The following is a 20,639-nucleotide window of genomic DNA, read 5'->3' on the forward strand; positions in this document are numbered from 1 at the left end:
AAAAATCTGCTGCGCGCACTTGCTTTCTGATGTGCGCTTTTACCTTCCGCAGAAAAGCACAAGGAAACAGTGCGCCTTCCGGCCTTCCGATTTTTGTGGCCCTCCATCTAGAGTGCAGGCGACAGTTATGCTTCAGACATATAACGCCCATTCAGAGTGCCTGGACATCTTCATGCGTAAATGTAATATTTTCCTGAAAGCATTCGCAGATGAATTTCAATAACTGAACTAAAGCTCTTATCTGTTGTGTGTTCCGTCATTCTGTAATCTCATTTTCTGTTTCTCCACTATTGCTTTGTATTCTCTTCGTGTACACATTTGTAACTCTGTATTCATAAATCTGTATTCGCGAACTCATTTTTTGCTATGTGGCCCCGCGTGCGTATTTGTGTACGTGGGCGTGCACTGTTCTTCCTGTGCATTGTTTTGCAAGTGCGCCAGCACCGAGACCCTCGAGGTTGTTCCCTGCAAGTTAATAAACATTTCTGAATTATTTGATTAATTGATGGATTTTTATAATTATACCACATTTTTGTTTTTTATATCCTATCGGAATTTCGTTAGTGTAATGCACTTTAAAACTCTCTTTCGTACTAAAAATACATAGTTTGGTTGTATATTTGACACTAATTAAACAATATAATTGTAACCAGTTCTAAGGCCAGTTTAAGTCGTATCTTTACACACTGTCTAAGAAACCATATTAACGGCTCTCGCAAACGCTGAGTATTATTTATTGAGTTACTTGTAGGGGAATTGTAAATAACTTTTCAGGCCGAATGAAATGCGAATCAAAAAGTGCCGGAAGGAATTCGATCCAAATATTTATAAATTCGGCACAATAAGCACTGTTTTTCGGAAATATCGAAGAGCCTTATTCTTATGCTACCACAACTTTTAGCTAGTTACTGCTATTGTACTGGTCATTATTGATTACCGTTCGTTAGAAGCACAAATGGATCATTAATAATTTATGAAAGAGCAGTTTGTTCTCTTACCAAGGACTCATGAGAACATAGGTCTTGTGCATTAACAGGATTAAGCTTATTAACGCAGTCTCACGGGCCAGGAGCACCTGCGTGTATCATCGAGACTAAAACTGGAATACACGCTGTCTGCGGTGACGATAGACCGAAAAAGCAGACTTTTTTATAGTTGGGAACGCCGCGGCTACTGTTATACCAAATAATACCGTAGTGATAGGTACGCGGATTTTGCCTCAAGACAACACGGGGATGAAGCATTCATGAATTGTTGCCGTTAATATCGACTGTTCACTGCCTTGTCTGAGCGAAAATTGTGTGGTGAATGAATCGTAGTTTATCCAAAGAAAGTCCGCCTCTCTGGGCGCAGAGGCGTGCTATAACAAATAATGTTACCTACCTTATAGCGATATGATCACAGTGAAAGTTTAGCATTTTTGATTCGCCATAGTTTGATGACGTAAAGCTACAATGTGCACTATTCAAATAACTGTTCGACATTTCAAATAGCTACTATTCGATTAAAGCGCGGAACCGAGGCGAACAACATTAAGTAATTTTTTCAGAAAGTTTTCAACATTCGAGCACTACTCACTATTTACTTCAAAGCCCAGCTTTTCACGACGGGCACTTGTCACCCCTAAATACTGCGGCTGCAGTTCGTCCAAGTACGTACCCGTGTACCTCTAAATGCACAAGTATCATGTGTGCTCATCAGCGCAACTGAACGCAATCGCGAACGAAATTGTTGAACATATTCATACAGATGGACAGAGACAATCTGTGTGCAAAGCGAGACACTTGTTTCTGAAGCAGCAAATGTGGCACTTACCCTAGCGCGAACACTTAATTATGATGATGATGATGATGATTTATTGGCATTGATACAAGGTGGTAACAAATAGTTACCTAGTCTGCTTAGTTAATCAGGTATGCTATAGGTGCATTTCCTGCTAACATCCTTCTATGGGTCTCCCTAATGTTTTTTTTCTGTTGTTGTTGATTATGATGATTATGACTGACTGGTAGCCCCCTTTGAAACAGGGCGTTCACAAATAGTCACCTAGCCTGCTTGATTTAATCAGGTACGCTAACCATGCTTTGCATTCTAGAATTTTTGTATGCGCCACCTTAATCTGTTTTTCTCTTCCTCAGAACTTCTCTGTCTACATTTTACCGCTGCCTATGCCTGTAACAGATGAGGTCGTATCAATCTCTCCCCTGTTTTTTTTTTCCGCGGTACTTTAAACGCCTATTGCTGATCTCCAATTTGAATGACTTACCAGTGATATCTAAAGCGTCACCGACACTCTAGTAGCTGGCAGCTAATCATCGCCATGACAGATTTGTGACGAAGCTAAAACAATGTAACAGAGATCAAAATAATTGATCCAAGTGGTTTTTATATAAGCTTTCTATATTTTGAAACACTGATGCTTGGACTAACTGCAGCGCTAGATCAGTTTTCCTTTATTCTATTGCAAGCTGAAAAGCGAGGAACACTGAACTACAGCAACAAAAGAAACTCTGGCAGTAGCTACCTCATGATGTGCGTCGACGTAAAGCGATTAGGAGTGAAAGAAATGTAGCGACACACGTTTTAGCCAACGCACAGGCGCGTCATGTATGGGGCGAGTATGCATGTGGATTCCTCTACTGCGTTTCCCCCTGGGCACGCTCTACCTTCTGGCACCGCCACCGGCGCCGTTGCCTGTGGCGCGTGTATTAACACACATATTCAGTAGGCGTGGGCGAATATTCCGAAGTTTTGAATACGAATAGTAAGCGTACAACATTCGATTCGAAATATACATTCGAAATATATTCGAATACGCAAAGCTAACCAAATATTTCGCAATAACCGACTGCTTAAGCCTAGTTACGGTTGTCCGTATGTTAAACACAGGATTGCTAATGGTCGGAAAGTGTGACGGCGACAAACGTTTCCGTTGAAATGCAGAAACAAAAAGGGTAATACGAGCTTACTTTATAGTTCCGCGGTGGAGGCCTGCGTGACAAGCTGCGATTTCTGCTTGTACGCTGTCATTTAATGCTTTTCTAAATGAGACTTCGCCGCGAAGACTCTGTAGTGCGTGGTGCTGAAAATGGAGCTTCTATAGGGTCGCTCCTCCAGCTTACGCTGCGACTGTGCTGCGTGTACCGTGCAGGTCCGTGACTTTTTTTCATTAGCGAAAGCTTCCTTAACAGTTGTTCTAAGTAGTTCACAAATTTCGTTTTCTTTTAATAGTGGAGATACAATGAGCTTTTCGTTTACTTGGGACCAATCAAAGCCTACAGATCATGTATTTAATCTACTGATATAGGTTGCATAAATTTTCTCATAGCACTTAATTTTACTTCCACTTGGAAAGTTCAAGTGCAGAAGTGATAAGTTCTTTCCGAATGAAATCACTTTGGTAAACGTGCATCATTGTATCAGCAATAGCTTTGAATTTCGATGAAAATGAGCAAGCATGTTATTCTTTGATCTTGCTGTCTTTGGATGTCTACCATTCATATTCTACACAGCTGTTGGAAAGTGATAGCTGCTCTGATATCCACAGTACTACTGCTACTGTCCAATGTTTATTAGGTTTATTTCACCTGTACATCTTAGCATTTAAAAATACATTTGTTATGTTAAGAATACGTTTCTGCACCCTTTGATACATCCACGCTGTTGTGCTAGCGCAGGCGTATATTGACTTCATTCTGAATCCAATCAGTGCAATCGTGTGTATGATGCCAAGAGAAGATCTGAACATGCTCTAATGAAATATATAATTTGGGATGTCGACAATGAAGTGAGTTTATTGTTATGGCATTGGCTGGTGGTCATTGACTGACGGCATGTTCATAAATATAGTCGAGGAAGTGTGATACACGAGTGTAGATCCCAGGGACTCCTGGCTCTCCGCATTTTATGCCCCAGGAAACGATGCCTACTAGGGTCCACTGCTTTGATCTTGATTGCACCATCAGCGGGCCGCCAGAGTCGCCCTGCAAGAGAGGGTGTTGAGATTACATAGAGCAGACACTTCCCTGGCCCATCAATCAATCATTACTGCAATCATAAACTTATGTCAAGGCTGGCATAGTCACCGTGAGGTCACTCACGTTCTATAGGTAAATGTGTACACGAACGAAGGAAGTCGCAACAGAAAACTCACTTATCGTGTCGGTGTAGACTGGAGGGTGAACGCGATTGGGAGCTAAGTGGTGTCGAAAGATGCACTCACGAGAGTGAGCAGCCGAATTACTAAAATTATTCGTGAGCTACTGTTTCTGTTAGCCTACCGTAGGGGTGACGTGTACAGCGACTATAATGCTAACTGCGTGGAGAGACCAGCATCAATGAAAACAGATACATTTAATTTGCTCATGCGGGCAATGACATCCTTGGCCTGAACGTAATTACGAAACTGATGTTCTGCAGGATGACTTAGAAGTTATGACCCTGTGATGGCGGCTGTCAAGGCAATCTTTCTTTATTATCGAGTTTTCATAATTTCTGCATGCTAGGCTTAGAGAACATCACTACCGGTCAGACTATCACGTCCTTTTCACTTTTTACACCGGTTATATTACTCACGTGTACTAAGTGTCTTACGCTAAGTAGCCCTTCTATGTTATATCTCAATTAAGAGAGGAAAGCCATGAAAGGAAGCACTTTCTGTAAAACAAAGCTATATACCCTAAGAAATTCCATCTGTGTGCGCTGCCGTTATTATCGTTCTGCATTTTTACAAAGGAATTGCACTATGCGTGTGATGTACAATCTCACAATAAATAAAAAGCCACATTTTCGATGCCACATTCTATTTCGTACAAAGAAATATACCGAAAACTATAAAATTACCTGTTTGCTTAAATTTTAATCACAGAAAAGCTTCTTTGTCTTAGAAACATCGCCAGTTTATGCAAATATCTTAGCAGCAATGTTTACGCACACTATTCCTTCTGATCCTGAGACCAACGTCAATTTTCTATAAGCAAACACTATCTCTGACACAATTACCGTAAATAAGGAACACTAGGATGACTGCGTAAAATGCACTGACCGTGCCATTGTTATTGTGCATTGTGATTTAAGTACTGCTTGGTACGTATTACATGTTGAAATATTTAGGCCCATGTTGTGTGTGGTAGTTATATATAGCAATTAATTTCTTTATTGCAAGCGCTTCAAGGAAATTTCTAGCGTAGCATGAACAAGACTTCGTGCTTTCGTTACCATAGCGCATTGCGAAAATTAGTGACGTCGAGCGCCGAAATAGTGACATACGCTATTCCTGTGTTTCCAATAGGCATGCAGCACTCTCGAGAATCCACAGCAACCCCGCCATTTGCCACGACATACTTCAAAATATTTACCCTACGTTTCTGCAGAATGTTCAGGGTCTCCGCCACACACAGCTAAAATGATTATTTTCTTGAAAAGAAAACGAATTTTACAGCAGGCAATATGACACGTCTGTGAAGGCGCCCCATTTTTGTGGTAAAATGAACCTATGACAAACATTGCACAAACTTTGTCAAATGCAGATATCACTCGGTATTCTGCTTCTGCAAAAAAGAAGTTTTCTTGCATCACAAAAACCTTGTCTTTCTTAAGTAGAATAACACCAAAGCTGAAATAAAAAAAGTCCGTCGATTACGATATTCCCTAATGTAAAGTTTGAGCACCGCTGGATGCGTGTTTTCAATTCGCGATGTATTGAGACAAACAATTTGAGACCAAAATCACCACGCCGATGGCAGTTGGCCAGTACCGTCAGCACCTCCGCATGGGTAGGGACAGTATGGGAACGCTGGCATGATGATCAGCATCAGAGCCAGCTGTGGAAGATGACGACGACGAACACGCAAACAGTTACACGAGCGCGTTCGCGCGGTTACGCCGAGAAAAAAGAATGGGTTTTTACGCGCCAAGACAACGATCTGATTATGAGGCACGCCGTAGTGGGGCACTCCAGGAATTTGGACCACCTGGGGTTCCTTAAGGTGCACATGAATCTAACTACGCGGGTGTTTTCGCATTTGACGCCGATACTCAACACAGGAACGAACGCCTAAAGGCCTAAATATAGTCCGACGTAGCGTGAACGCGCGCACACGTTACGTCACGTTGGCGAGAACAACAGAGTCTGTAGTTTGAGTGACGGTTCGATGCACTGGCGCCGCCAACGCAACCGGAATCCGCCAACGCGCTCCGACGCGCCCGACGTCTAACGACGCTTGCCCCCGCGCTGATAACGTCGCACTTTACTAGCCCCTTTAGAGCTGCGCTCTAAAAGCGAGCTTTAGAGCGATGGCACTCACGACACTATTTTGAGAGATAATAGCCCTAGCGCAGGTCGACAAAGGAGTGATAAAGGTGTGGCAGTGTTGGCATATTCGTGAGGAACGTGAACGCGTGCTCCGGTTTGCTAAGCTGTCACAGTTACGGTGCCATTCAGGGGCCTCGCACGGCGCCTAATGCTTATTGCACAGTTGATTATACATGTTAGAATACAAAGCACGGCGCTTATCAGAAATACCGCCACGACGAGCAGCAATATGTGTGAAAACAACAGAAGAAGTCCCCATAATTCGCTTGTCAATCAAAACTTAGTTAACAAAAGACAGCAAGCAGATGGCAGGGCGATGCCGAATTACTTGACGACTTGAAGCACTGAACCATTGAATGAGCGAATAGCTTCGACAGAAGGAGCGGCAATGTTTTGCGCAAGAGGGTGTCGGACAAACATGCCCATGTGACATAGTAAAGGGAGGAAGAAAAGATCTGAGGATCCCACGCACGGTGGAAATCGATGTAAGCGAAGCTTTGCATGCTGTTTGCTTTGATTGACAATAATTAGCGGTGAAGTTGGCGGCGAATGTGTAATTTCTTAAGCGTTTAGTCCAATACGAGAGTGGTGAGTTGGTGTTAAACGTCACCTTGCGTGCAGCGCTGCTGTTTGTCTGCGTAGTCCACAGAACACACAGGCAGACGTGTTTGCTGGAAGCGTTGTTGTGTGTCATTGTTCCTAATTTCTGAGATGTTTGAGCATTATCATTTCCTCACATAGGACATCGAAACGCGGCAGAAGTGTTACACCTTGATTGAATTATGGGGCTGTGCGTAATGCAATTAGTATTTATAATGGTATGCATACGCTGTATACACACTCTTGCGGTCTGCACCCCGTTTCGCTGCGTAGCAAAGACGCTCGCTCCTATTCTTCGCGACGCTTTTTTCGGGTCTCAATGTCCTCGACGCTGAGTGCTCGCTTTGGAGCCATTTTGCTGGCGCGTGTTTACGTACCCCTTCTACATACGTGGCCAGCACGTTGTTGAGACACCAACTGAAAGCGCTCTCTTCAGGCTATGGAAGACTGCAATGTTTCCACTATCACAGCCCAGCACGCGACATGAACAGCTGAGCAGCTACATTTTTCTCGCATATGAAAGCAAGCACAGCGCGTTGCTTACCAACATACAGTGAAACGCTGCCGCGATGGCGCCGGCCGCGATGCGCAGAGGCGAGCGCAATCTGGTGGCGTTGCAAGAAACCCAGCGGCGTGCGCGAGCAACACCACAGCAGCAGCGCCCGGAAAGTCGGTGGAGGAAGGAAAGAAGGCTTCGCTTTAAGAAGTTTAGACTGGAAGTAGCAAAGAATCGTTCATTTGTGAGCCCTGTGTACTTCTACAATACGTGCTTTTGAGAAAGGAAACGTTTACACCACCCAAGAGCAGCATTAAGGCTATTCCAGGTCCACTTTCTGTTACTGCGCTTCTTGAAGAAGGTATTCATTATTTGGAGCCTATTTATTGCCGCGAATTCTACCAACCCCTGCCCTATCGATGCCGTAGTTGCCAATATCTTGATCTCCAGTCTGCCTTTTCTCCACGTTTGCCTAAGGTCGCCCATGTCTCAGTATAATGAGTTTGCACCTTCCTCAATGCTGACTGAACGTGTTTCTAAAGCTGTTCTATTTCTGAAAGCAAAATTGGCCTACAAAACGAGGCTGCAAAGGAAGCGTACATGGGTTTCTCAGAAACAAAAGTTGCGTAGTTGAAGATACGTAGTTTCGTATCTGAAAAACCCGTGCGGGTTCCCTTTGTAGCTTCGTGCTGTACATCCGTGTGCATGTCAAAATTCCTTTTATGAACCTTTCTCCGTCTTGCGCAATTCCGCAGAACTGATTTGCCATTTACTATTTACTCGCCATTGTAACTGAAGGTAGAGCGTAGGCTTGTACTAACTTTATTTTGTATCTGCTGTTCAACTTTATTACGACGACTGCTACCCCGTCACTAATGCTGCACAATTCACCAACATTGCCCGCTAACTCCTTATGTATTCGAAATCTACCCCATATTTTCTCTTATCTGGAAGACTTCTATAGCACAAGACGTGGCCTTTAGTCAGCACTGTATAAACCTCGCCTGTTTTTGTAACCTCACTAAAGCCAATAATATCCTCGGCAATGTCTGATAATTCCTCAAAGAGCCCTGGTACGCTAGCCTCCCTCGAGAGGGTCCGCGTGTTAAACATTGCCAGGTTCAGTTTCCACTGGTGGCCTATATGGATCCTGAGACTCTTAGCACTATTTGTCGCGTCGCAATTCTGACTGCCCGCTTGGTCAGGTGCTGTACAGCTGCCGGGGATTGAGTGCCATGGGTTAATTGCTGGATTCATGAGAGAAGTGGCGGCCGAATTCTAAACCAGGGAGGTCAGTTCCTGTTCTGCTTAGGGAGTGTCATTGTTGAAGTCTAGTGGTCCTTCCTAATTTGGTTGCAGCTGGACTGGTATAGCCCCACTAGCTCTCGCAACTTTTCTTTAGTCGGTGGCAGGCGCCACTCCAAGAGTGGCACTTGACAAAAAAAAATGAAAAGTGGAGCTGTAGAGGTCACTTAATGCGTAGGATGGATAACCGGGGCACAATTAAATTTGCAGAACGGATGCCAAGGGAAGGGAAGCGCAGAGGATGGCAGGAAACTAAGTTGGGTGATGAAATTAGGAAATTTGCAGGCGCAAATTGGGATCAGCTAGCGCAAGACAGCGATACTTGGAGATCGCAGGAAGATGCCTTCGTCCTACTCTGGACATCAAGATAGGATGATGATGATGATGATGATGATGATGATGATGATGATGATGAAGAAGAAGAAGAAGAAGAAGAAGAAGAAGAAGAAGAAGAAGAAGAAGAAGAAGAAGAAGAAGAAGAAGAAGTTGATGAGCAGCATGCATGGGGCTATAAAGCAAACTCACAGCGGTTCCTCAGAAACCTTCGAAGTTTAAGTTCTATACCCTTTGCCAGTGCATACAAACTTATTTGCGTATTGTACCTTTAGCTCGTTGACCGCCTCACCGAAGTGTGAGGCTGAGATGAAGATCATGGATCCCTCTCTGGTTTGTACGACCGCCCACTAGCACAGTAAAGAGTGGTCCTAACTCTTGGTTCTGACCTGAATGGACGTCGCAGGCGTTGAAACTTCCGCTCTTGCAATTGAAATGCTGCGGTGATTTCTGTATGACTTTGGAGGTGGCGGGTTTTCTCGCGGCGGTTCCTTGTTTCCCAAGTCAATGGCGTGCACAGCGCTGTTTTAGGAACGACGCTTTGCGCTGGTATGAATCGCTGCGTACATTTGTCCCCAACTGTGACCATCGCATGCCTCGTGGCTTCACTAGCGAGACCAGGCTTAAGTTCACGTATTGAAACGGTGGCCAGCTTTTCCGGGGTATTTTATTCGTGTTATGTAACTTCTACACCACTGATTAGGTCTAATATGGCATACATGTGGTTTTAATTTTACAACCGTGAGGGAATGTTCGTGACTTGCGATGTTCATGAGGACTTTAATGTCGCATTCGCGTCAGCAGGCGCACCCGCCGTGGTTGCTCAGTGGCTATGGTGTTGGGCTGCTGAGCACGAGGTCGCGGGATCGAATCCCGGCCACGGCGGCCGCATTTCGATGGGGGCGAAATGCGAAAACACCCGTGTGCTTAGATTTAGGTGCGCGTTAAAGAACCCCAGGTGGTCAAAATTTCCGGAGTCCTCCACTACGGCGTGCCTCATAATCAAAAAGTGGTTTTGGCACGTAAAACCCCAAATATTATTATTATTATTATTATTATCAGCAGGCGCTACTTTTCGAGCAACGTCTTTTCACCACGACACTTCCCACGACCTACGGCACAGTCCTGCGGCTTCTGCGGGAGGGCTAATAAGCGCTGCATGGAAAAGAAGCACTTCTTTGTTTTTCTCTCAGTTATCTGAAGCCCATCCAAGAAAGTTTCATCGTCGTAACAAGTTGAACAGCCCGGCCGCAGTGATTTCGAGCACCGAATAAATCTTCATACACCACAAAGCAAGTCTGCACGATCGTTGAATAACAATATGAGTGTCACCTTGTGACTTTTCGTGCCTCGAACACCGTGTTTACATTTTGCATCAATTTAGCCACTACTTGTTCAGAAAGGCCACACTACAAAACTGGGTTCGCTATTGGTTCATTATGCGAAAAGAAAGGTGAGGCGTGCAGACAGGACACAAGAGAAGAGAAGTGGACAACACGAACGCCGACTATCAACTGAAGTGAGCACTGAGGCGAAAAAAAGAAAAGAAGACACAAAACTCATCTGCGCAAGCTCTGGAATGGTATCACCATGTATCAGTCGGGTACATGGGCCGGTGAGAGATAGCTGTTAAGGCACTTAATCTCTTCCGTTTGTAACGTAATCGAAGGTTGACTCACGCACGCACTTCCACCATTATAGATATGCCATGCCTTTACCATAAGACGCGTATCTTCATTCTTGTCCCTGTACAATATCGCGCATTCATCTAACTCTGGCGTGCAGTTACAATTTTGGCAATGAAGGGAAAGATTAGAAGGCGATCCACCGGTTAACGACCTTTTATGTTCCGTTAGCCTCTGATTGATACACCGCCCTGTTTGCCATACGTAGAACTGGCCACAGCTAAAGGGAACTTTATAAACCACACCCATACGACAGTCAGTAAAACTGTTGTTCTTATTGTGCTTCACTGTACAAATATCTGTTCTTTTTCTACCTTTTACCTGCTCCTTTTTCCTCTGCATGGCAGCGCATACCTTACCTAGCTTATTGGGAGCAGTGGAAGCAACATTACATCATATCTACTTGCAACCTATTTAAGCCAGTGCAATACGGAATGAATGTACGAAATAGCCACTACTCTTTTTTTTTGGCTATTGCTGCTTTCTGTAATCACGTCCATCCCCCTCGAAACCGACTACTTTAGGCGTTCAGCCACAGTGGCCTCTGTTACGCTAGGAAAACCTGCTTCTAATAGGCGCCGGACCCGTGCATTAAGTAGTAAAGGCAAGGCGCAGAAGACCAGTACTCAGGAAGAAGAACACAAACGACAGGTCCTTCTTCCTGAGTCCTGGTCTTCTGCGCCTTGCCTTTACTACTTCAAGCATGAACCAACTAGCCCAAGCAAGAGTTGGTCACCTTCTAATCTTTCCCTTCACTGCCAAGATTTTAACTGCACGCAAGAGTTAGATGAGTGCGCGATATTGTACCGGCACAAGAATGAAGATACGCGTCTTATGGTAGAGGCATGGCACATCTATAATGGTGGAAGTGCGTGCGTGAGTCAACCTTCGATTACTTTACATAAGGAAGAGATTATGTGCCTTAACAGCTATTTCTCACGTAGACCGGCACATGTACCCGACTGACACGTGGTGGTACCATTCCAGAGCTTTCAGGGGTGAGTTTTGTGTCTTCTTTTTCTTTTTCGCCTCAGTGCTCCCTTCAATTGATAGTCGGCGTTCGTGTTGCCCGCTTCTCTTCCCTTGTGTCCTGTCTGCACGCCTCACCTGTGCATTAAAACTGGCGCTCATTTTGTGCATGCAGGATCTGGTGAGAAAAGACTTAGGACATGACATGGCAATTCCGTTTTTTATTACTTTGGAATGCTTGGATTGAAAGTTTAACAACGGCTTCGAAAATCTTGGGAAGTACTGCCAACAAACGTGGTTTTGTTCGAAGACCAAGGAAATGTCTAGAAATTGAAGCACGCGTCGCTGAGGAAATTCCTTGATAAACTATAATCCTCCTCCGTAAGGTTTAAATAGCTCACTTACTAAGGCAGCAGTGGAATCGAATTCTTACCTATTGAAGAAAATCAGGTAATCATCAACGTAACGAAATATCTTGATAACGCAATCACCTAAGGCTTTCTCTAAGCAGCTGTCAACCTTACTCAGGTAAATATCGCTAAGTATAGGGGCAACTTTTGAGCCTTTGTTAAACTTTCAATCCAAGCATTCCAAAGTAGTAAAAAACGGAATCGTCACATGTCATGTCCTAAGTATTTTCTCACCAGATCCTGCATGCACGAAATGAGCTCCAGTTTTAATGCACAGATCCGGCGCCTATTAGAAGCAGGTTTTCTTACCGTAACAGAGGCCACTGTGGCTGAACGCCTAAAGTAGTCGGTTTCGAGGGGGATGGACGTGATTACAGAAAGCAGTAATAGCAAAAAAAGAGTAGTGGCTATTCCGTACATTCATTCCGTATTGCACTGGCTTAAAAAGGTTGCAAGTAGATATGATGTAATGTCGCTTCCACTGCTCCCAATAAGCTAGGTAAGGTATGCGCTGCCATGCAGAGGAAAAAGCAGCAAGTAAAAGGCAGAAAAAGAAAAGATATTTGTCCAGTGAAGAACAATAATAAGAACAGTTTTACTGACTGTCGTATGGGTGTGGTTTATAATGTTCCCTTTAGCTGTGACCAGTTCTACTTAGGGCAAACGGGGCGATATTTCAATGGGGCGCTAATGGAACATAAAAGGTCGTTAACGGGTGGGTCACCTTCTAATCTTTCCCTTCACTGCCAAGATTTTAACTGCACGCAAGAGTTAGATGAGTGCGCGATATTGTACCGGCACAAGAATGAAGATACGCGTCTTATGGTAGAGGCATGGCACATCTATAATGGTGGAAGTGCGTGCGTGAGTCAACCTTTGATTACTTTGCATAAGGAAGAGATTATGTGCCTTAACAGCTATTTCTCACGTAGACCGGCACATATACCCGACTGACACGTGGTGGTACCATTCCAGAGCTTTCAGAGGTGAGTTTTGTGTCTTCTTTCTTTTTTTCGCCTCAGTGCTCCCTCCAATTGATAGTCGGCGTTCGTGTTGCCCACTTCTCTTCCCTTGTGCCCTGTCTGCACGCCTCACCTTTTTTTCGCATAATGAATCCTTTCCACCTAGCTCAGCTTTCTGTCGTTCTATGCTATTGGTTGTACATATATGTTCCCATGTCTTTTATAAGGAGCTGACAAACAACGTGTCGTAGTTTCTTCGCTTCTAGTGATTGTGACTAATAAATATCGGGCCCCTCGGCTTCCTTTCTTCCCCCTATCTTTCAGCGCAACAGCACTTCTAAGTACAAAACTTGGTTTGCTACGTCCATCGATCCTGCGTTCGTTTGTGCCATTGTCAGCATGCAGCCGTCGTCGTTGCCTGCCCTCCCACACACTACCACGATCAGCTTTGTTCTCAATTATGGGCGAAAGAAAACTAAGCTTCGCTACTAAAAGTAAAACCACCTTTATGGCACGAACTGGCGGTTCTGTGGCAGTGTGCAGCTAGATGCCAGACACGCTAAAACCACAGTTAATCGCTCAACGTTCGTGCTTGGCAGTTCGCGCGATGTTTCGTGCGTCACGCAGACTCTGAGAGTGGAGGCGTTTGTGCGAGCATTACGGCGCGGGCACTCCTTGCAGAAAACTGCAGCGGACCAAGACGATGTTCTGCGCATCACGCTTGAAATTTTTTTAGAAGATTGCGGCATTATTTGAGGAGCATTCATGCAAGAGGGTGGCGTCGGCTGCAAGAGTCTGCTGCTGTCGCAGAAAAAAATTTCGGAGCTGGGAAATTTGCCGAAGTTTTCACTCTTCTAGTTACGCGCTGATGCCTCATGGAGCGAGTTACTGCATGGACGACACCAGTTGCTCGAACAAAATTGAAAGTCATTGAGAAGATGCGAGAAACACCAAGGCCTTCATCTTGTTCAAGGTCCTGTATCTATAAGTTGCGTTCTATTCTCACCTGACAGGCATCTCCTTCCCGTCGCTTAGGTCCAGCGCAGAGAAACACCTCAGTGATTGGTTGCGCAAACCGGTCGTTGCATTCGGTGTTGTTCCAGACTACGAGTTTCACTTCACGCAGAACGTCGCTGTAAGGACCACCTGCGCGGCAAGCGTGCACTTTCAACGTCGTTGCATACTTTCCATGATCAACAATTTTGGAGACGTCACTGTTTCTCTAAGTGTGTAATCTTATAATAATTTATCTTTGTCTTGACAGAATTCCGTCCCACTATTATAAGAATGAATATGCCGGAACGGTCATCACGTTAAAGTCATCGCGAATACTTGGGGAGTATAAGGAGCCATGAAGAATACAGATATTACTTTAAAGCATAAAACACTTGCCCTTATTGCCCTTATGCGGGCAATATTTCTCGCTGACTGAATTAGAACGTCAACTTGCTCCCCAGCAATTTGCGCTGTAGCTGACAAGGATAATTCGCGTTGATGGCATGGTAGCTGAGAAAAAAGAAACCAGCATTACCACAAATTATGTGAAGAGCAGCGACAATGCCCTTCCTAAGCCACCTAGAAACCAATAGTTGAAAACACGTAGAGAGGTTTATGCTGCTGCTAGTGTATTTCTGTTTAGACTAGCACAGCTCTCAGATCTCGGCTACTCAAGTGTAATTCTGCGCTATGGAACCGCACGAGAGGCGAATCCCATCAGTGCGGTCGCCGAGAAAATCTGTGAACTGTGCGATGCGGGAAATTAATGTGAGTTTAAGGTGAAGCTCATATTGTGCACGTACGCGATGACGAGTATATTTAGGAAGTTGAGAAGAACAAGGAACGACCAACTCACTGTTTGGTTTGGTTTGGACAATTACCAAGATAACAGCAGCGCCGACGACAGAAGCATAAGCGTGGACAGATATCGGAAATTATTAACTAATAGGATTGTAGCGCAGCAGAAGACGAGAACCCTATCCGAGAAGCCTGGCTGTGTCTGAGGACGAGGACGCGGCTGTGCCCTTTTAATGCCCCTTCTAACTTCTGGCCACATAAGACCGATGAGGCCTCGTTGAAACTTTACTGCCCTCTCCTAGACTTTGTAGGGATAATACAAGATTCTCCACCCGAAGTTAATCTTGGCTGGCAAATACTTGACCTAGTGGGTCACTTTGTAGAGGCCATGTGCTCCGCCTCAAACTGTTTGTTGTTTTGTATTCCCAATACTTGTATTGCCATTTTGTATTCCCAATACTGACAGTACTACCTATAGCATTGCAAGCAGCCCTTGGCTTAAGTAAACTGATTGACTACATTGAACGTAGCCGCGGCTACTACCAGTCGCATCCAAAGCTGCACTTCTCCTTCAATCAAGACAGAATCCATAACATATAACGCTGTGGAACAATTCCGAAGCTCGTTGCAATAATTGTACCCGTAACCGGAGGCGAGTGGTAGGCTGTTCCCACTGAACTTGTCGGCGACATTAAAAGAGACACATTGACGTCCTTTAAACGAAGAAGCGTTAATGGCGTTCTGAATACGCTTAGCAAAGGAGGACTAAAATGCAGCCGGGTTTGAGGGCCTTAAACATTGGTGAAAAGTGGTGTGCGTAAGTATGACATGTCAAAAATTGTCGTTCTTGTTGTTGGCAGAAAATACTTATTCAAGAAACTGGCGCGACACGAAACTTTACATTTTCAGTGGCTCCTGAAATGGGAGTCTTTCGCAAACACTGCTTTAAGCAGGTACGAAGCCTTAGATGTTCTTCAAACCTTGTTCCGATTCGCTTCCCGCATACAGTTTACGGTCGGGAAAATGAAGCACACATTACAGCTATATAGGCAGAAAAAACTTCATCGACTATAAACTGCCGCTACATTTTAGGTACAACGGCTCACGTCGACTGATTCCCGGGAAAGAATGATTGTCGGAGATTCCATGTTTATGTTCAGGTTCACTGGCTGGTATACATCTGACTACTGAAGAGGCAGTTGCAACCATGAAATAGACAGTTAAAAAATGCAATGTAGCTAGAAATTAAATTAATTAGATTCTGAGGTTTTACGTGTCAGAACCACGATGTGATTATGAGGCACTCCATATTGTGAGGCTCCAGAATAATTTTGAGCATCTAGTATTCTTTATAACGTGCGTTTATAACGTTCAAGAGCATTTTTGCATTCTTCTCTCACCAAAATACGGCTGCTGCGGAATGGATCAAACCCTCGGCTTCGAGATCAACAGCGTAAAGCCCTAGAAACTGTACTGTGGCGGTGGGTAAAGCGGCTGAAGTGCTAACTTGCAGCTAGTAATTAGTGAGTAATATGCTCTGATGTAAGGCACTTGTGCACATGCAAGAAACATAACAGAGAAGCAAGCAAAACACGAGTATAAGGCTATTTCAGTTCTTTACGAAACTAGGTGTGTGCAGAAGCTAAGGCTCTTTAGTACTATATATACAGGGTCTGTCCGAAGAGTAATGTCAGTGATTATATTGTGAAGCGAATATATGTCGCAGCGTGCTAGGACCGGTTGGGATTGCGGGAGGGGGAAGTTTGCTCACGCACACGTGGTCGCTCGGTCGTCTGCAACCGTCGGGAGAGTGAGGAGAGGCTTTTTCCGTGAAACTCGTTTTCATTTCCCATGCAAGCCGTAATGCGGCGCTTGTTGGAACAAAGGATTGACATTAAGTTTTCTGTGAAACTCAGCAAGTCCGCAGTGGAAACCTTCCCTATGATAAAGACGACCTTTGGTAATAACTATTTGTCGGAACGTCAATTCTACCGGCGGCACAAGGACTTTCTAGAAGGTCGTGAAGCGGCCAGCGATGAAGCCCGCGTTGGACTGCCATCAACGACCATCACCGACGAAAATGTGACACGTGTGCGAGATATGTTGAGCTCAGACCGCCGTTTAAATGTCCGTTTAGTGACACAGACAGTAAATATTTCAAAAAAGTACCGTTCTCGATATTTTCAGGAACCATTTGCACATGCGAAAAGTGTGCGCGAAGACTGTGTCCGAAATGTTAACGGATGATCAAAAATTGCAGCGAGTTGAAACGTAGAAGGAACTTTGGGTCTTGCGTGAAAGGGACCTTTACTTCTTAGGCAATTTCATCACAGCTAGGTGATGAGCTTTGAGTTTTTGAATAAGACACCGAAACAAAAACTCGAAAGGCCGAGTAGCACAACTCGGCGCCCCTCGCCCCAAGAAGGCCACAAGGAAAAAGTCGAAGCTCAAGACCATGCTCATTCTGTTCTTTGACATCAGGGGGCTCGTCCACCATTAGTTTAACCCACGTGGCACAACCCTCAATGCTGAATTCTACGTTTAAGTGCTCAAGAGACTCAAACGAAAGCTTCATCGCGCCCTGCCTGACATCGCGGGAGATTGGAAACTTCACCATGACAACGCGCTAGCCCACACCGCTTTCCTCGTGAGCATGCTTCCTGGCCGATTCAAAGCGGCCAACGGTTCCCCAGCCACCCTTATATACTGACATGGCTTCCCCAGACATCTTTTTGTTTCCGTTCTTGAAAACTCCCGCGAGAGAACATAATTTCGGGACAATTGACAAAGTCAGAGAGCCTTGCACCAAGGCTCAAAGGCCATTCCTGAGGAGACCTATACCGTGACGGTTTCGATGCCTCGAAATCTCGCTGGAAGCGATGTATCGACGAAGGAAGATTTTGAAACATCCTAATATGTCGTACCGATGTGATCAATAACTTTTTAATCGACTAACTGGCATACCGTTTCGGAGATGCCCTGTAGATACAATGAAATAGAACGAGGTGTGCAAGTAAACCCCCTGGTTGGCAATAGCCTCAGTCTACGCAATAAGCGCGGTAACAACCCATCCTACTCAACACGCTGCCAGTGGTTTGAGTGACTGCAAGGCCATAAGGCGGTGCCGACAAAAGAAAAATTGGTTTAATAGATGCCAGTAATTTGAGCAGTGTTCATTAATGCTGTTAAAGCTCGCGCTGTGCGGCAATGAATGGAAGGGATGCCAAATGCCTGAGACACGACGTGCCCAATTATGATGCTCGTCAACATGAAAAGACTTCTCCGCCGGGTGTGTGCGACGAGATTGTGTGCCAGTGCAAATACTATTGTGCTTTCTCGTACATTCGCTCCCTCTACGGCAGGGAGTGGTTTCTCCCCGTATTCCTCTGTGTGGATTGACCCGACGTGACCTACTTCACGCCCTCTACGTCAGGGAGTGGTTTCTCCTGTATGGGTTGACCCCGTGTGATATGTATGGGCTGTGTAGGTTGACCCGACGTGTCCTGATAAGGCCCGCTATGCCAGCAAGAAAGAAAGGATGAGGTTAACCGAATGGTGGAGGGTGTAAGAAAACCAGCACGCCATCACGTGGAGACAGATCTTCTCTGTCCTTTTTTTTTGTTTCTCTATTTTTCTTCTCTTGGAGCGCACTGCTCACTCCTAATGATATATCAAATTTGTTATTGTTTACATCACCTTGCCTTCCATTCCAAACCCTCTTTGATGGTCACCCTGGTTCGAACTCCAAGCAAACGCTTTTGAAAGTCGCCAAAACACCGCCTCCGTAACAACTGGCGGTAACCTTAACAATGCGAAAGGTGTTTTTTCTCTAGTTCAGCCGTTTATAGCCCTTCCGTCTGTCCGTCCGTCCGTCAGTCCATCCATCCATCCATCCATCCATCCATCCATCCATCCATCCATCCATCCATCCATCCATCCATGCTTTTACACCTACCCAGTGACCCAAGCTGTCTACATGCTTGGGACACTAGGTATGTGCTCCTGGTAGTAATGCATCGCGGTCTTTCCATTGTCCTTATTCCATTTTCGTGATATCTTACTCTCGTCATGCTGTCGCTGTCCTACTCTCCATCTCGACTCAGTGGCCTATGTTTTCTAATATAGGTCACTAAGTATATCATTTCATTTTATTTGGGCCCATTTACAAGCCCATAACAAGCGTGGTCGCGATGCCTTCGTGGACGCTGCATTGTCATCATTCCAGCTTTTTCATCTGACACTCATCATGCCGTAGTCGTCGCCCCATCCTCGTCATACAGTCGTCATGCATTTGTTTACACACTGCCATAGTGATGTCGTCGTGGTCGTTCAATCGCCTTGATTTCAGCTTCGTGATCTCACTCTCGTCATGCTTCCGCCGTCACTCCTACTTCAACCCAGTGGTCCAAGTTGTCTCATAGCTTGGACCACTGTTCAGGATCGTGGTGCTGTCGTGGTCGTTGCGTCGTCAACATTCCAGTTTTCTTATCAGACTTTCATCATCCCGTGTTCTTCACGTAATTGTCGTCACGCAGTGGTCGTCATGCCGTCGTCGTCACTCTGTCGTTTTATAATTGCCGTTACTTCAGTAACACCTTCGTCGTCCTACCGGCTTCCTCGCTCTATCAGCATCAATATTTTTCTTTATTCTGTAGTAATTATACTTTCGTCGTTGACTCGTTATTATGCCGTCCTTGTCATGCCATCGTCATAATGCCACCGTCCTTGTCATGCCACCGTCCTTGTCGAACCATCGTCATAATGCCGTCGTGGTCGTGCCGTAATCGCCACTGAAGCTTCATCATCCAACTCTCGTCGTGCCGTCGTCGTCATAGAGGTTTCGTGATACAGTCATCGTCACGCCATTTTCATCAAACACTCGTCGCAATCCGATTGCCCTCATGTCCTTGTCATGCCATCGCCGTCACTGCATCGTCGTCATGCATTCATTGTCATACTGTCGTCTCATTGTTATCAGTCTAACTTACACACACGATTCTCTCATACCCTTGTCGTCATGCCATCATCGTCACGTTGGCGTGGAACCATCCTCCTCATTTCAGCATCGTCATCCCGTTGCGCTCATTTCGTCGTCGTCGTACCACCTCCGTCGATCTATCAACATCATTCCTTGTGCGTCATTCTACTGTACTCATGCTGTAGCCATGTAATTGTGGTGATGTCACCGTTGTTATGCCGTCGTCGTCGGGTCATCGTCACACAGATGCTATCGCCGTCATACCATCGTCATCATGCCGCTTTGGTCGTGCTGTCGTCTTCATTCCCGCTTCTTCTTTGGGTTGTCGTCATATCATCATCGCAACTCCATCGTCATCATACAGTCGTCATCTCATTGTCCTCATGACGTCGTCATGTTATCGTCGTTACACCATCGTCATAGTTTAAATACCCACATCCCTTTGTCGTCAAGCTGTTGTAATCATACGCCTTTGTCATTCGACCGATATCAATTCCTGTTCTCCATTCCATCATTACTGCGTCAGCGTCACACAGTCGTCTTCATGCCTCCATGCTTATGGATCACCTTGGCAAGCGAATGCCATAGTAAAGTGGGACGATATCGGGGTATTTGGCATATAGCCGAATCTACGGAGGTCTGATAGTTACCACTACACGTGATAAACAAATACGACTTCAGGAATATAATCTCTCACAACATTGCTCTACTGCTATTCGCATTACCAATGTCACGTGAGTAATTTTTTCCACTAATGTTTAGTTTGTCGGGGCCGTCGTAGAGTGCTGGGGTTC

At 45.1% G+C, this 20,639-nt stretch overlaps 1 protein-coding gene across 3 annotated transcripts in view; it reads right to left on the minus strand.

Annotated features, from left to right (window-relative positions):
• Positions 1-3,757: 3,757 nt before the first annotated feature.
• Positions 3,758-20,639, minus strand: part of LOC142583246 (uncharacterized) — a 36,231-nt gene continuing 19,349 nt past the window's right edge. For all 3 annotated transcript variants that reach the window (XM_075693638.1, XM_075693637.1, XM_075693636.1), the window contains 2 exons: positions 14,080-14,219; positions 3,758-3,983 (listed from right to left, as the gene is read on the minus strand). In XM_075693638.1, the coding sequence (XP_075549753.1) occupies positions 3,819-3,983; positions 14,080-14,219 (305 nt within the window). In that variant the 3' untranslated portion in view covers positions 3,758-3,818. The remainder of the gene's footprint in view (positions 3,984-14,079; positions 14,220-20,639) is intronic.

Source organism: Dermacentor variabilis, chromosome 5, assembly GCF_050947875.1.
Source record: "Dermacentor variabilis isolate Ectoservices chromosome 5, ASM5094787v1, whole genome shotgun sequence".
Taxonomy (NCBI): Eukaryota; Metazoa; Arthropoda; class Arachnida; order Ixodida; family Ixodidae; genus Dermacentor; species Dermacentor variabilis.